The sequence below is a fragment of the Odontesthes bonariensis genome, chromosome 23 (genome assembly GCF_027942865.1).
Source record: "Odontesthes bonariensis isolate fOdoBon6 chromosome 23, fOdoBon6.hap1, whole genome shotgun sequence".
In the NCBI taxonomy this organism is placed as follows: domain Eukaryota; kingdom Metazoa; phylum Chordata; class Actinopteri; order Atheriniformes; family Atherinopsidae; genus Odontesthes; species Odontesthes bonariensis.
This window is the reverse complement of record NC_134528.1, coordinates 22,074,186-22,089,789: the sequence shown is the minus strand read 5'-3', so window position 1 is coordinate 22,089,789 and position 15,604 is coordinate 22,074,186. Positions and strand designations below refer to the sequence as shown.

General features: G+C 41.2%; 1 protein-coding gene across 1 annotated transcript; it reads left to right on the top strand.

Annotated features, from left to right (window-relative positions):
* The first annotated feature begins 12,558 nt into the window (after positions 1-12,558).
* Positions 12,559-13,871, top strand: LOC142373728 (protein shisa-9-like). Its single transcript, XM_075457107.1, has 2 exons — positions 12,559-12,642; positions 13,183-13,871. The coding sequence occupies exon 2, from the start codon at positions 13,200-13,202 to the stop codon at positions 13,869-13,871; it is 672 nt and encodes a 223-aa protein (XP_075313222.1). The 5' UTR covers positions 12,559-12,642; positions 13,183-13,199.
* Positions 13,872-15,604: the final 1,733 nt, after the last annotated feature.

Here is a 15,604-nt window from a genome sequence, read left to right as displayed (position 1 = left end):
GGGAATTCTGGCTGGAAGGAGCTAGTATAAGCAGAGACCAGAGTGAGCGACAGCAATCAGTAATCAGGCACAAGTGAACATCATGAGAGCAATTAGTGGCAGAGCAAGGAGCAAACCAGGAAATGAGCAGATTCCAGGCTGCAACATTACAAAATAACACTAGAATAATCCAGATTCATTTTTGAGAAGTCAGACTATTTTTCTTAAGTGAAGGTGAATCCTTCAGTGTTCAATGAGCATTTAATAGGAAAAAATTGCCCAAAACTGAACAGTGAAATTAGTGTCAGATTGGGATCACCACAGCCCAAGGGCATCAACTCTATAACAGTCTGGCGATAAGATTATTTTTTATCACCATTCTTTTGTTTATTAACCATTAGTCAATTAAAGTTGACATTGCATAATCATTTCCAGTCATTACTATAATTCTTGGGTACTTCGAGATTAGCGTTGCACCCATCGTAACTCAAAACAGTAGGGAACCATTTCAGAAGGAGGGGGAGCTTTCCCGAGGGGGGAAGCTTCTTACCTAAAATTAGAGGATTTGGGGGAAGTGTCTACTTATGTTGGTGACTTGTTAGCACACGCTACTTGGGGTTGGACCGGTTAGGAAACTACAAGCTGTAGTTTTTGAGCAGGACAACACCTAAAATCCAGCCGAGACAGAATTTTATCCAGAAAATGAAAGTGAGTAGCACGACAAACCGGGCAAAACAGAGGTTACAGCCGGTCGTCCACATGGTAAATGTTCACATTACCTGCAACTGTACAACATTACAAATTGTGTTGTCTTTCAGTGTCTCAACCAATATGTATTTTTCTGGATTAATCCCATGTTAACAGTTGCAGATGTGGTAAAGTATGGTAAAAGGCCAACTGAAGCAGAAAACTTCTGCCTAAGACCCAGGAAAGGTGATGTTGCTCCCACACCCCTCCACTGTTACCTAAGGCTAAGTGGCTAATTGCTTTTCTTCGTACTGAAAAACATGAAGTGCATAGGGGATGGTAAATGCAAACTACGGTTGCTTGTGAGAGCAACTATGTGTTTCTGAGTGGTTGCAGAGGCAAACAAAGGATACTTTTAGCTGGCTCTTCACTCATTATACCCATGATGGGTTAAATTGCCTTTGTGTACCTAATGCCAACACAGCACATATGTTTGAAACAATCACACTCACCACTTAAGGTTCAGACTTGAACCCATTTAGTGTTGAAACATCCTTGACTTTTAGCTTCAGTCTCTGCAAAGCCTGAGCCTTGTTCATAAAACTGTCATCCGGGAAGTGAAGCAAACAAATCCAAACAGTCTCATGATGGTGGTGGTGGCAAGGGAGAAACTTACCCCCTCATCGAAAAAGCCCATTTTCTTGCAGATATCTCTGAATATTAAACAAGATCCTGTATTTTGAGAAGAACTAGGCTCACTCATTGTTTGCGGGACAAAAACTTCCATTCCTAAAATGGTCTCAGTAGATAACTTGTACTATCTAGTTGGGGTGCAACAGTTTGACCAGATAAGGAAATCCTGTCTTTTCCTCACTGTGATGTGCAAGAATTACACTACTGGATGAAGCAAGTTCCTCCTGCATAAATTTGACTTATCTTTATGACATGTCTTATCTATCTACCTTAGCTTTGGTGACGTTACACGTTTATAATACATCTTTTTAGAACTGCAAATAAGCTAAAAACAAGAAAAAGCATGCCATGGGTTCTTTAAGTTACAAACTGATAAATAGACCTCAGTGCCACCTGTTAAGTATCCATTTATATCAGTATGTACTGATGCTCCAAGTATTCCCTTTAGTTGTGAATTTCTTGTATTTTCATGATGTTTTTTATTTCTATTGGCCCTACTACGAATGAGTGTGGTCCAAATGGGATATAGTCAGACTGAAAATATTTGAAATCCAATGTGGGTTGAGCTTTTGGAGCTCGTGTATAGGAATTGTAACATATCTAACCCTAACCGAGTAGCATTACTGCGTAAACCCAACCAGGAAGTGGCAAAAGTGTTTCAGTAAAGTGTTGCGTTATTTGGGGTCATATTGCTTAGCAATATGAGGCAGGCAGTTTTAATGTCATGGCTGATTGGTGTAGACAATAGACCTTACAATGGCCGCGCTTTGGTGCATAATAAACAACGCATGTAGCAATGTGTCATCTCAAATGCTTTCATTAAAACAGTTGACGATGTATGACCTTAAATGTTCTGTAAATGTTATATTTACGTTCGTCTCCAGGCAAAATCAAAAGAAAAAGAGAAAAGTGTGCGCGGTTCTTCGCATTATGTTGTGTGTAAACGCATTATTGCCCACTGCCCCAAGGAGCACGATGAAGTCAACAACATTAAACCTAACCCAAATCGCCCTGGATATCTTTGACCGCTAACTTAGTGCCGGTCTGTTGGATCTACTGCCGTGCTGTTGTGGCGCTGCAGCTCCAAAGGCCTCGGTCCTGCAACATCGGAAACTTCAGAACCACTTTTTAGCTTAGTTCTGTGAACTCACACTGTGGGCTGACAGAGTGAACACACACACACACACACACAAAACACATATGCAAATACAGGTTGTATAAGCAGAGAAGATAGAAAGGATTGACAGCTGACGCCTGAAAATCAAGCTTTTATGCCAAAGTCAGAGAGATAAGAGGATAAACGCTTGATACAAAAACTTCTCTAGGAATCAACATTCCCACAACAATAAGAAACAGAAAGTCATTTCCATTTTAGTTCCAAACCAGTTTTAGCTTCTGTGCGTATCTTTGCACATGACTACACGAATGCACATCATGTGCCTTACTGAACTACAAAACTGCTGTTTCGCATGGTAATTCTGATTTATAATTAACTTTTCAAGCTCTGTGGAGTATTTTCTGTTAATACTGGAGGAATATGTCACGATGAGACCTGAACAAATGATAGCACAGTGATTGCAACCTAAGAAAACACAGACTGCAGCATGCACGCGTGACCATACAAAAGCATACAAAGGACTGCCTGAATTAACACTTGTAATTAGTTTTCATTAAAAACCCTTGCATGGCTGAAGGGTTCATTCAAACCGACCTCATTAGATTACAAAAGCTGAGACGATAGTTTTTCAGAGCAATGACTTAATTCCTCAGATGTTTAATTTCTTTCCTTTCCTTTTCTTTTTTTTTTTATATTCTCATTTTCTAAACTATTCAGTTTAGCATAAGCAGATGTTCATGTGCGACTGTCAGACTGAGTTTGGGTTTTTATCTTTTAGTAGTTTCAGAGCTTCAGGAAATATGGAAAAAGGACTGCAAGAAAGAAAACCTCCAGCACTTTTATACATCAGGGTTTATGGGAATGGTAGTTGCTAATGCAGATATTTAGTACTGCCATATAAAGTATTATGCTTATTGTCATCTCATTCGTTTTAAACAGTAATTATTTTCTTGGGAATCATATGGATTCTGACACAAGCTCTGAGCATTAATCCACACGTGCGCACACACACATACGCTCTTGTTATGATGCGGTTACTTGACATTACACCCTATAAGTAAATATCGATAGGCCGATGTTTATGATCAATCAGCTTCCTGTTTGTAGCGTGTGACCCATCTGCCCCAGACGAGGCCTGACCTCGTAACCTCTGCACCATGCCAGAGCAGCTCATAGTTGTATTTTAATGTGTGTTTGGGTGTCGTGTGGTTGCGTGTACTCCTGATACTGATTAGTTTGTTGGCGTTGTTTTTCAGACTGCTGACATAATCAGCATTTACGAGGTCCTCCAACTCTTTAAACACTGAATGGATATTTATGGTTTCTGATTACTGAAGAGCGAAACTGAGAGTAGGGATTTTGTTCACAGATCAGATCAGAAATTGTGACCAGACAGCTTCACTTTTGCATCAGCAGAAACCTGAAAAGCTTGGCTGGGCATTAAAGTGTCTGTAGTCCTTCAGAGTTTTTTCAGCTTCATGTATGCAGCCACAGCGCAGCAGTAGGTGCTTTGTTATAAGACACTGATGACAACTGCATCTGTAACGGGAAATAAAAAAGGAAGTAATGGCTCAGCTGGATCAATTAATGGGGCATGGTGCTGGCTAACTGAGTAACCTTTGATCTCTGTGCTGTGTTGCCTGCATTGCCTTTATCGACTGGTACAGACACCGGTTGTGTCAGTCACCTGGAAATATTGGAATCCACCATCATCCCTCATGAGATGGAAACAAAGTGAGAGAACACAGAGCCACGAAACTTTTTGCCCTGACCTGTAGCCTGTTAACAGTACACAGCAGAAGATAACAGCAGCACTGCAAGCCTAGTGCTGACTTATTAATTAGTGATATCAGTGATTGGCATGCTGGGATAGCATAGTGCCACACAGCATAGCAGTTCTCAGTTTGAACCAGCTGCTCGGCTGGAGCCTGCCTGTAGTCTCCCTGTTGTCTCTTTACCTGTGTGGGCTTCCTGGAGGAGCTCCATGCAAATACATGTATGATACAGGTGGAGCTCCATGCAAATACATGCATGTTACAGGTGGAGCTCCATGCAAATACATGCATGTTACAGGTGGTGCTCCATGCAAATACATGCATGTTACAGTAATTAGTTAGCTTTCTGTCATTTAACGTCAGGGTGTACCCTTCCAATCACTTGATGTCAGCTGACATAGATGCCAGCTTCCCTGACACAGAGCAGTATGTAGGAAGGGAATATCGTCACCATGTCAAATGTAGGAATTTTCATTGCAGGACATTAAAAATAAAATAAAAAACCATGCTGCTGGGGTTAGGGTTTTGCATTATGTTAAAGAAATCTCCACTCCGTCCAAAGGCCATTATTCCAGAAGTCTTGTGGTTTATTCAGATGTTTGTTTGCTTTTCTTTTTCTTTTTTTTTGTTGCAAACCTAAGCTGTGCAACTATGCTCTTTTAAGAGAGAAGAAGCTTTTTTCCTGGAAACTCTCCACTCTTGGGATGAACTTCCTGGGACATCTACAGTCTTTCTTAATGTAGAATGATGGTCTCCAAAGAGTTTGGAAAGGTCTTATAACCCTTCCCAGATTGATGGGTAGCAACAATTGCCTCTCTAAGTTCATTGCTGATGTCTTTCCTCCTTGGCATCGTGTTAACACACACCTGAATGCTCCAGACCAGCAAACTGACTAAACCTCTGCTTTTGCAGAGGTGCTCACACTTGCTGATGATCAGTTTACATGTTTTTTATTTGCAGCACGAGGCTGCTACATGCCTTCTCAATCCTATGGAAGCAGTAAAAGTGGACACTCCTTCAACATTTTGGCTTTTTTTTTATGTTTGTTCCAAAAATGGCAACACATTAGAATAGTCATGTGTTAATGTTAATCTGATCTCAGTCTCCATTTACTGTGTCTGTTTTTCTAACACATTCATCAGTTAATACACACAAAGGACAGCCAAGCCCTTTGTGTGTATTTGGTTACAAACAGAAGTGCTCGACACTATCTGCCACTGTTATTGCAACTTGTTTTGTCAGTCAATAATAGTTGAGTTATTTTAGTCCTTCCTAAAGTGGTGTACCGACTAGCTAAGTGCCATTGCTATCCCTGAGGCCACGCTTCGAGCAGGACTAAATATAAATACATTGTGAAGTGACAGTGTTCTTTAATATTTCTGTGAAACGTGTTTTGGAAAAGTTGTATTTTAGACACAGTAAAGCGAGAGCCTGTTGCATATTTCTATTAGGTTTGTAAAAATTCAACTTACTTGGAATACCTAAGCACGATGCTGGAAAAAAAATCAGGCCCTTTTGCATGTAGCCCTGCAGTGAGAGATTATCTACTCATTGTAAAAGTTTAAAGTTCACGCTGCATCCCACCTCTTCTGCTTTATTTCTCATGGTCCCCTGAGAAGATGAGCATCAAAGCCTCGCCTGGATCAACTCATTAATGGGCTTTCCTCTGATCACAACCCTGCAACGCTGTGCAGCTTTAACCCGGAGTACTCTGGGGTCTCTTTTATGCACATATCCTCATAACATTTACATACACATATCTGCATAACCAGATGGATGCTTCAGCGCCAGCTGAGATTCAACAGACACATTTCAGCTGAAAAGGCCTTTTACTCTAACCAAGACTTTGCCTTTTATCTGCTCAGCTCACAAACTGTATAATGTAGGCATGTAAATGACTGTAGTTATCTGCATCATCTCTCTCAGCTGAGAGGGGGAAAACATCCCAGTTGAGTGTGTACCTAATGGTTTTTTAAATAGTTGCAAGTGATCGAGAGTTTTTTTTTGTTTTCGAGACACTTTACTCTGCTTTTGAGACACAATGTAGCTGATATGTGACACTAAATACACAAAAATTGCTATTCAAGTATAGATTTTAAGAGCTGCAATATTAGCCTTAGAAAGATGGACGAGGATGACCGTGAAATGTGATTCAAAGCTCTTGAAAAAGTTAGATGAGTTTGAGTTAAGATTTTTCTTCTGGTTAAACAACAGCGTTTGATGGACTGACTACATAACCTGAGGCTGATGATGTTCAAGATCACCAAAACAACCCCATATGCCAAAACTCTTTGTGTGTTTCCTGAAAATATCTGGACACCATCTCAGTTCATCCACATGAAGCGGAGAAAATAAAAACCAAAACTGGATTACAAACATGTACAGCAGCTGATGTGTGTTCATGTTTGGGATTAGCTTCTTTTTTTTTTTCATTTACACTTATCAGTATACACAAAACCATAAAGCCAAGATATGAATATCTATTGAAGCTGAAAAGTTATCCAATGAAATATGCTACACATTTGGGACGTTCAAAGTGTCTCTGACGAAGGGGGCACTGTGGCTCAGATAAATGACAGATCTGCAGCCGCTTTGGGAAAAAAAAAGGTTTTACTTAATACATTAGTAGACTGACCTCAGAGCAAAAGGTAGTTGTTCCAAAATCAGCAAGTGCATATCAGTTGATCATTTTAACATTACTGTAATGTGACCATCATGTTTTAAACAGGAAAAAAAAAAGCCTTCAAATGAACATGAGTCCTCTCAAATGGGTATATTTGTACAAAAGTCAAAACTTGCACCTGCATCTTTAAGTGACTGATGAGGTTTGGAGACAAGGGTGAGTGTTATCTGTGCATTCACAACTAAACAAACAATAACATAAGGCAATACTTCACCGTTAAACTACCTGTAAGCATTATGTACATTGCATTTGGTGCAAAAGTAGACAGCTTATATTTCTTTTACAATGAGTCCAAGTTGATGATGATGACGTGTGCCAACTCAACTACAGAACATTGTTGTGATGTGAACTGTGGCTGGCAGAGGAGGAATAATCATACAGGGTGACTGTACAGCTAAGTTATACCTGATCTTTAAAAGGGACATACAGTATTGTGACAAAAATCACTTTTTACTGTGCTCGTGGGCATATATTTAGGTGCCTTAAGTCACTACCAAACTGCCATATAGTTTTGGGCCATTATGTCTGATCAATGAACCATTCAGATTTGTATGGGGAAAAATATGTCCCTTTGCAGGTTATCAAGGCCATTATCTCTTCCCAGCTTCAATTTCACTTCAAAAGGAGGAAATTGAAACTCTCTTGCTCTTGCTTTTATATCAACAGCAAATCTCATAATCAGTTATATAGTTCACTCACTCCTTTGGACAATTTCAGAGACACCAATTAACTGAACATGCATGTTTTTAGACAGTCAGAGGAAGCCAGAGCACCTGGAGAGAACCCATACATGGGGAGAACATGCAAACACCACACAGAAAGGCCCCAGCTGGGAATTGAACCTGGTATCTCTCTTGCTGTGAGGCAACAGTGCTAACCACCACACCACTGTGCAGCCCCAGCATGGTAGCTAGTGTTACAAAAAGAAATAGTGAAATATTGGTCATATAAGCTGTTGTAATTAGTTAGACTAAGAATTACACAAATCATAGAAGAATGGTGCGAGTCCAAAGTTTGTAGAGCCGACATGGAGAAATTATGATCCAAGTTCTCAGGGGTGTTATCACCCGCCCAGCAGTCGTTACTTTCTGCTGTGTGTGCTTTAACCACATTGTCCGTTCAAAACATGCCTAAAACAAGGATTGGTAGCCCTCCATCCATCCATTGTCCAACTGCAGATGAGGGAAATGTCAGTATTTGAGAGAAAAAATGCCAACTAATTCTCAGTTTGATGTGTGGTTTGAGCTCCCAAGCAATTTACTGTATTTTTTCATACTGTAATGACATGCACCAGTGGTTATTAAGTACTGTCTATCTCAGAAGAGACAGATCCTGAGGATCAGAGGGCGAACTGATGTCAAGCGGGTCACTGGACACCCCAAAATGATAAATGAATTAAATCGGTGGAGAGTTGCTGGGGTGCCTCTCTGTGTTATTTTACCCAAGGCATGTCACAGACATTTCGTTACGACCTCAGGAAAATGTGTCTGCTTTTGAAAAAAGGGCATGATATGTCTCATTTAGGTTTAGGCCACACACTGTTGGAGTTGTCAGACTTGCTGCGCATTGCTTTTTCAGAGAAGTGGTCTGTGTAATGGCAGTTGGAGGTATAATGAATGGAATCATTCACATAAAAAAAAAAGAAAAGATTAATTTCATCATTTGCTGTTGTTTTGAGAATCAGTTGCAGTTGGTTTTTGCCTTCTCACTTGAGTTGGTAAAGTTAAGGCATTAATGCTACCTGTTAGGTTTAGTCAGCAACAATACTTGGTTTGGATTAGGACAACATTATCGTTGGGGTTACACTCTATTGAGTGACAGCCAACTGAAGATTTTTGAAGGTTTTGATTTTTATCACTTCGACGTGTAAATTATGTATAGTTTTTGTTTTTATACTGAGGAATTTCCAAAGAATAAAGTCTGTCATGCCATTTGTTCTTCCTGTCATCATGCGCAGGACCTCCACCATGTCTTCCATTCTCCTTTCGGCTCTTTCCTCATTCTACCATCCTGTACCTCTCTGCTCACTTCACCCTGATCAACTTTGACTTCTCACTGTTTTTCCCTCCTACTTCCAACTGAAACCAATCTTTTGCCTCTCAATTATCCTCCTTGGTCCTAAGCCAGTCGTTCCCCCTCCGGTGTTCAACCTCTCCCTCCCCCACTTCCTTCCTCACTCTCCTTTCTTTCTTTTCTGTCAGCCTCCTCCTTATTGCCCTACATTAACTCTTCTCTTTTCATTTTCCTCCCCCTCTCTCTTGCTCTGATATCCAGCATGCAGTACAGTAAAGAGTGCAGGAAGAGTCTAGTTTTCTCCAGAATGACAAGACATAAAGGGGGGGATTTTGTGAGAGGCAATTAGTGTAGAGCAAAACAAAAAGCCTCTTGTCAATCTGGCTTATAATTCCATTAAAATTTATAAATGTGGTGTTTTACTTTGAGTAAGGCTTTTAGAATTGGTCTCAGCGGTGGCAGCTATGTGTGTGAGAGAAAGAGAGAAAATTGGGAACGGCATTTTGTGCACACATACTTATCAGCACTTTTCATATTTTATCAAGCAAGGTTTTTTTTTATTTTCTGCTTGTGTGTGTGTCCATGGTGTTTGTAGCGCTGTCCATCTCAGCTTCGGGTTTTGGCATCTCCTGCACAGGTTGGGATTTAGACAAAAGAATATGTAAAGCTGCAATTTGACCCTGCTGAGCCCTGAATCTCTCTGACAAACAAAAAAGCAAATGCTCATAACATACATACACATGCCCACAGACACACAAAAAAACACGGAAAAATATGACAGAAATCTATACACAAGCATGTTATCTGTACCTTTGAAATGAGTGAAATGCAGGAAAAAGACACTACTGTTATATATAGGGCGCGAGCGTGTGCTTGTGTGTGTGTGGATCAGGGGAGGCAGTGTTCAAGAAATCCAGGAGACAGACAGGGATTTGAGGAAAGATAAGTAGATGATGAGCAGGAATATCTGCAGCAGATGTTGACTGTCCTCCGTGAGCCATGGAAAGATATTTGTTATACAGTATATTAACACACATACACACACACACACGCCCGCACGTGGACACACACACACACACACACACGAAGGGGCAGCTGTACAACACTAATTCAAAAAGAATTGGATCCTGTGTAAAATGTAAGGAAAAAAATATAAGGAATAATTTGCAACTCTCATAGACCAATTATTTTATTCACAAAAGAACATTGAAGACATATCAAATGTTGCAAGTGAGACATTTTACCATTCTATTAAAAAAATATGAGCTCAAAATGAATAAGATTGCGGCAACATGTCTCAAAGAATTGGGACATGTCCATGTTTGCCACTGTGTAGCATCCCTTCTTTTTTTAACAACAGTCTTTAAACATCTGGGAACTGAGGAGACCAGCTATTGGACCTTTGGGAGAACAATGTTGTCCCATTCTGGTCAGACATTGGACTCTAGCTGCTGGACAGTCCTGGGTCCTCTTTGTTATATTTGCGTTCCATGAAGCGCAAAATGTTTTCAGCTGATGAAAGATCTGGAATGCAGGCAGTCTCTTCTACTATGAAGCCATTCTGTAGCTGCAGGGTGTCTTGCTGAAATATGCAAGGCCTTCCTGGAAAAGTTGTCATCTAAATGGGAGCATGTGTTGCTCTGAAACCTGTATATACCTTTCTGAGGAGGAGATCGCTTGACTGGCAAATTATGGTACATAACAGAACTTGTAACGTCTCAATAGCTAACTATGCCATCCTCATCTCACAAATGCACCATCCCTTGTTGTCAAAACTGACTCAGCAGCTCAAGCTCCTAATTCAAATTTCCAAGGAGTGATGAGATGAAAAGAGAGGGATTAATGTTGTGAAGAGCTTTGTTAGAGCTTGTTCTGGAGCTGTGAGTGGGCTACACATGTACTCATAAACCCAGTCTCAATCTCTACCCTAAGGCCTAATCACTACAATGGCACAAGACTCAACTGACGTAAGAGCTGTGGCGTTTGAATGCTTGAGTTTGAAAAGGCTATAAAAAAAGAATGCCATTATATACAGTCTTTAGAGAGAACACAGTGCTTTGGCGTTAACAAAAAAAAAGAAAGCCACAGAACCCGAAATAAACTTTTTCGCATCGACAACTCGCTCAGGGGCACTCAACACAGTGACACTTGTTGTCCAATTTTCCCTACATCATCCATGGATGGTTTCTGTAAAGTTTTTATGGGAACACAATCTTTATATGTCTTTATATGTTGAATGGAATATATGTTGATATTTTAGTCCATGCTAGTGCATAGAGACCACCCCGGAGAGCTTGGCTCATATAATCCAGTATAGTCCAGAATGAGCCCCCCAAGTATGGTAAAACATATGTTTGAAAGAAATAGATTAAAATAATATGATAAAATTTTGATGGTTTACCCTTGAGCCAGAAGATAATAGCCTCTGTGTGACATCTTAGGAGCAGTGTCAGAGATCTTTTGAAAAAAGGATGCATGTCTTTACACTAAAAAGGAATGTTTTTGCCTTTTTCGAGAGAGTTGTGGCTCACTGGGAGAAGTGGAAACACCTATTGCTAATTAGCTCTGATGCACACTGACACTCAAAATCACACGAATGAGCAGTTGTTTCTGCTTCTAGAGAATGAAATAAGCAAAACTTACTGACATCAAAGAGTCAACCACATGTACCCAGTTACTAAGGATACCAAAGTTTATTTCTGCATTTTTGCACTTGCACATGGTCAAGGTGACTTGTTTTGTTTGTCGCCTTCCATCATCACCAGCTGACGTCACTACACAGCCTTGTTTGTTCAATGGAAACCAAGCAGAAGATATTACCCTGATGTAGGTTTTCTATGAAGCAAATTTTTCGAAGCTCTTCTAGGATCCGTTTTGCCCGTGGATGGAATTCCAATTATCGACATAATGCACTCCCTATCCCACAAACTGAATTCCTTACCCTCTTAGCTAAATCTAATCATAATCTTTACTCTGAAGCATCTTCAGAGAAAGTTCTCTCTTGGACTGATAAATGTGAATACATACAAACTAATGACTCAGTTTCATCCGACATTTGAGTTGTTCCCTCCTCTTTCTATTCTTTCCCATTTCTCTCTTCCTTCCTCCCTCCTTCCAGGCTTTTTACTTGCAGAGATGATGGGAGATGCAGCTGGATGTGACCACCACACACACACACACACACACACTCACTCTCCATCACCTCCCTCTCTTTTTTCTCTGTCTATCTGGCACTGTTGAGCGGTAAACACAGGGGTAGATCTCATTTAGTCCCTGAACTGTTGCAGCGCTTGGTGCAGCCACACACTCGCTCTTAATTTTCACTCATGTGCACGCACACGCGCGCGGCACAAAGAGACGTTTGCAGCAGAAAATCCCAACAGTCCTGGACAGGACTCACAGTTGGCAGCTCTGACTGAGCTGCGGCGCCTCAAGAAGGAGAGAAGAAGAGGGGAAAAAAGTGACACGAAAAAAGGATAAAAGGAGTGCATCTTTTTGTGTTTGTTGGATCCCGCAGATCGAGTCCACAGCTGACATGGAGAACACATGAGGAAAAGGGAGAACTGAGGGGACATGTGGGGGAATAATGCTGCTGAGTAAAGTTTGTGGATATTTCCAAAAGGATTTTTATTTGCCCTTTAACTTTGGGAAGGAGCTGTAACGAGTTGACTGTGCAGAGAGGGAACAGAGAAAAGGTGAGAATGCGGTGCTCATTCAAACCAAATAAGATGTATTTTGCAATTGTTTTCTGCCTTTCCTTTTGTTAGTTTGTTTTTAATACATCATGAGCCTCAGTACAAAGAGCAGAAGCAAGGCTATATTAGAAAAATGGCTTTCTCCAAATATGTAATCCAGGTGATTATCATGTTTTGCTATATATTTTTCCAACTGTCATTCTGACTGACTCCTTTTAAATGCTCTCTGCCCTCTTTTTAGTTATTGATTCCATAAGCATTTAGGATCGATGGACTCATCATGCGCTTGTATAGGAACATGCTGCAAATCTCTTTGCTTCTGAGTCACTGATGTAGCATCAATTACTTCCACAAAGTTTCTTTATGATACATTTTCTGGGTGTGTTCTTATTTGTTGAGGCACAATAATGAAAATTCAGCTTCCTTGTTTGATGTTTGTGGTGTATTAAAGCATCTAAATGTCATTTTCTTGTCAGTGACCTTTGTCTGTCTGTAACGCTCTGTCCATCAGTCTCCGAAATGTCACCTTTCTGTTTGAAGCCGTTGCAGGTGGGGTGATGGGAAAAAAGAGCTTTCCCAGAAGCATGGCGGCAACAGAACCTTTGCCCCGCCACTTTTTCCTCTTCTTGTTGTCTTTTCTTGTAATCGAGCCAGTCCTCACCCAGGACACATCCATCTCCACCGTGACAGTGAACGAAGGCGACCCGTTCATCGTCCCCACCATGCTCACCAACCAGACAGCTACCAGCTACGAGGACACAACTCAGAACACTTCTCCAGAGACGGGGCTTTCCACTCCCAACAGTGGTGGAGACGCAGATGACGAGGATGTCCCTCCGGCTGGCGGGACACGCTGCCAGGGTTACTACGACGTAATGGGCCAATGGGATCCACCATTCAACTGCAACGCCGGTGTTTTTCTATACTGCTGTGGCACATGTTTTTACCGCTTCTGCTGCCAGTTCCGCCAGCAGAGGCTGGACCAGAACATCTGCTCCAACTACGACTCTCCCATCTGGGCCAACACCGGGAAGCCAGTTGCCACCATCACAGAGGGACAGGGGGACCAGAACCGGGACCGCACACACCTCATCGTCTACATCATCTGCGGCGTGGTTGCTGTCATGGTGCTGGTGGGCATCTTCACCAAACTGGCTGTGGAGAAGACTCGCGGGGCAAGCAGCGGAGGAGGAGCAGGGGCGCCTCAGGCCGACCTCAACACCAGGTGAGGAGGTGTACACGTGTGTGTGGGTGTGTGTGTGTGTGTATGTGTGCAGGGAGTAGATTTGCTGGCATTTTCCCGTAGAGTAGATATGAGCAAGGAGGTGGTTGAAGGGTTGTATGCACATTTGCTTTTGCATGCACATATGTCCGTATTTGCATGGGTTTTCTGATGCAATACAGGAGTGTTGGAAAGTTGGAAATTCTGACTTTACCTCAGAAGAAAACAGACAAACAAGAAAAAAAAAATGTCAGATAGAAAGTTAATGACTTTCAAGGTGCGGATTTGGGTTTTAGTAACACAATCTTCCATCTTGGAATTTACAACTTCCAACTTTAAAAGTGCGTAAGCCCAGTTCCATGTGTGCATGAGTGTATGTTTACCCAGGAGGTGTCACTAGAATGCTTTTCATATTCCGTATTGAATGAGAAATTTGGAAATGATGTCCAAAAAACAACAGCAACAAAAAAGGGAAAGATCCAATAGAGAATAAATGTGTAAAGCATTGTACGTTGTTGCTTTGTGAGGCAGTGGTGAGGTGTCTGTGCATGAAGTAAATGAGATTTTACTTATGAACTACAAGCACATATGTTATTCACATCCATATATACATATTTATCATGCCCTTTCTTTGTTTTTGCTCATCTCATCTTTTTCTCATCTTTTTTTCTCATCTTTTCTTTATTTCTTTGTGCTTGTCTTTGTTTCTTTGTCTTTCATATTCTTTTGTATATCACCCTCCCTTTGTACCATTTGCTTTGCTTGTAAGCATGACTACTATTTGAAATAAACGCAAAAAAAAATATGCAAAAGAGAAACTGACCAAACCATTTTTCCTGTAGTAAAGCACTCTTAAAGAACATCTTTGTGCTTCTGTGTGAGAGTTCCTCCCTTACGGTTTGTTTCAGGTTTTACAAGTTAAGTCACTTTTGTATTGAGAACTAAAATAGTTATGAGAGCTCAACAGTCAGTTAAACATGTGTGCATGAGCTGGGGAAAGAATAGAAGGAAGTACATGTGCAAGCATGCAGATGCACATGCAAACAGACTAACAAAACCCCTGCAGCTAGGGTTAAATACAGGGTCCAGAGTTAAACCAGCTTGCCTTAGGAATTATTACAGCTAACAGCACACTGCATGAGCATCTTTGCTTTCACTGCAAATGATCAAACCTTCACTACTTGCCTCGCCTCATTCCCTCGCCTCCTCAACTTATACCACTTATTTCTCTTGGCTTATTGTTTTTGATCTCATTGAATCTCCATGTAATTTTAAGTCATTTTCCCCTCAACCTGAGCCACAAATCTTGCTGTTTCGGTTCCCTTTTCACATCTCCTTTGACTCTTCTTCTCCAGGTCAACTATTCTTTTTGCTGTCTCTCTCTTGTCACATTTCTCTTGCTTTCCATCCTCCTAATCTTTCCCATGGCTCCCAAGATTAAAGATATGAGGCAGGAGCCATTTTTAGTCCCTCTGGTTTATGTCCATCTTCGCCTCTGTTTCACCTTCCTCACCTTCTTCCGGCCTAATTTTGGTCACTGTCACGCATTTTAATCGAGAATGTGGACATGCAGTCAGCCAAGCTCTCCCCGTCCAAACCTCCACTGAGCAGCAGCTCTGTTAGTGTGTCTCCCTTTTCTGGCTAGTGTAGTGGTAAGATTGCTGCCTTTCATGTGGGTGATTGGGGTTTGAATCCTCTCTCTGCATGAATGGTAGGGGTCCTTAGGCAAGATCTGCCTAC

Coding starts and splice junctions, on each gene's coding strand:
- LOC142373728 (XM_075457107.1), top strand. CDS start 13,200: ATGGGAAAAAAGAGCTTTCCCAGAAGCATGGCGGCAACAGAACCTTTG.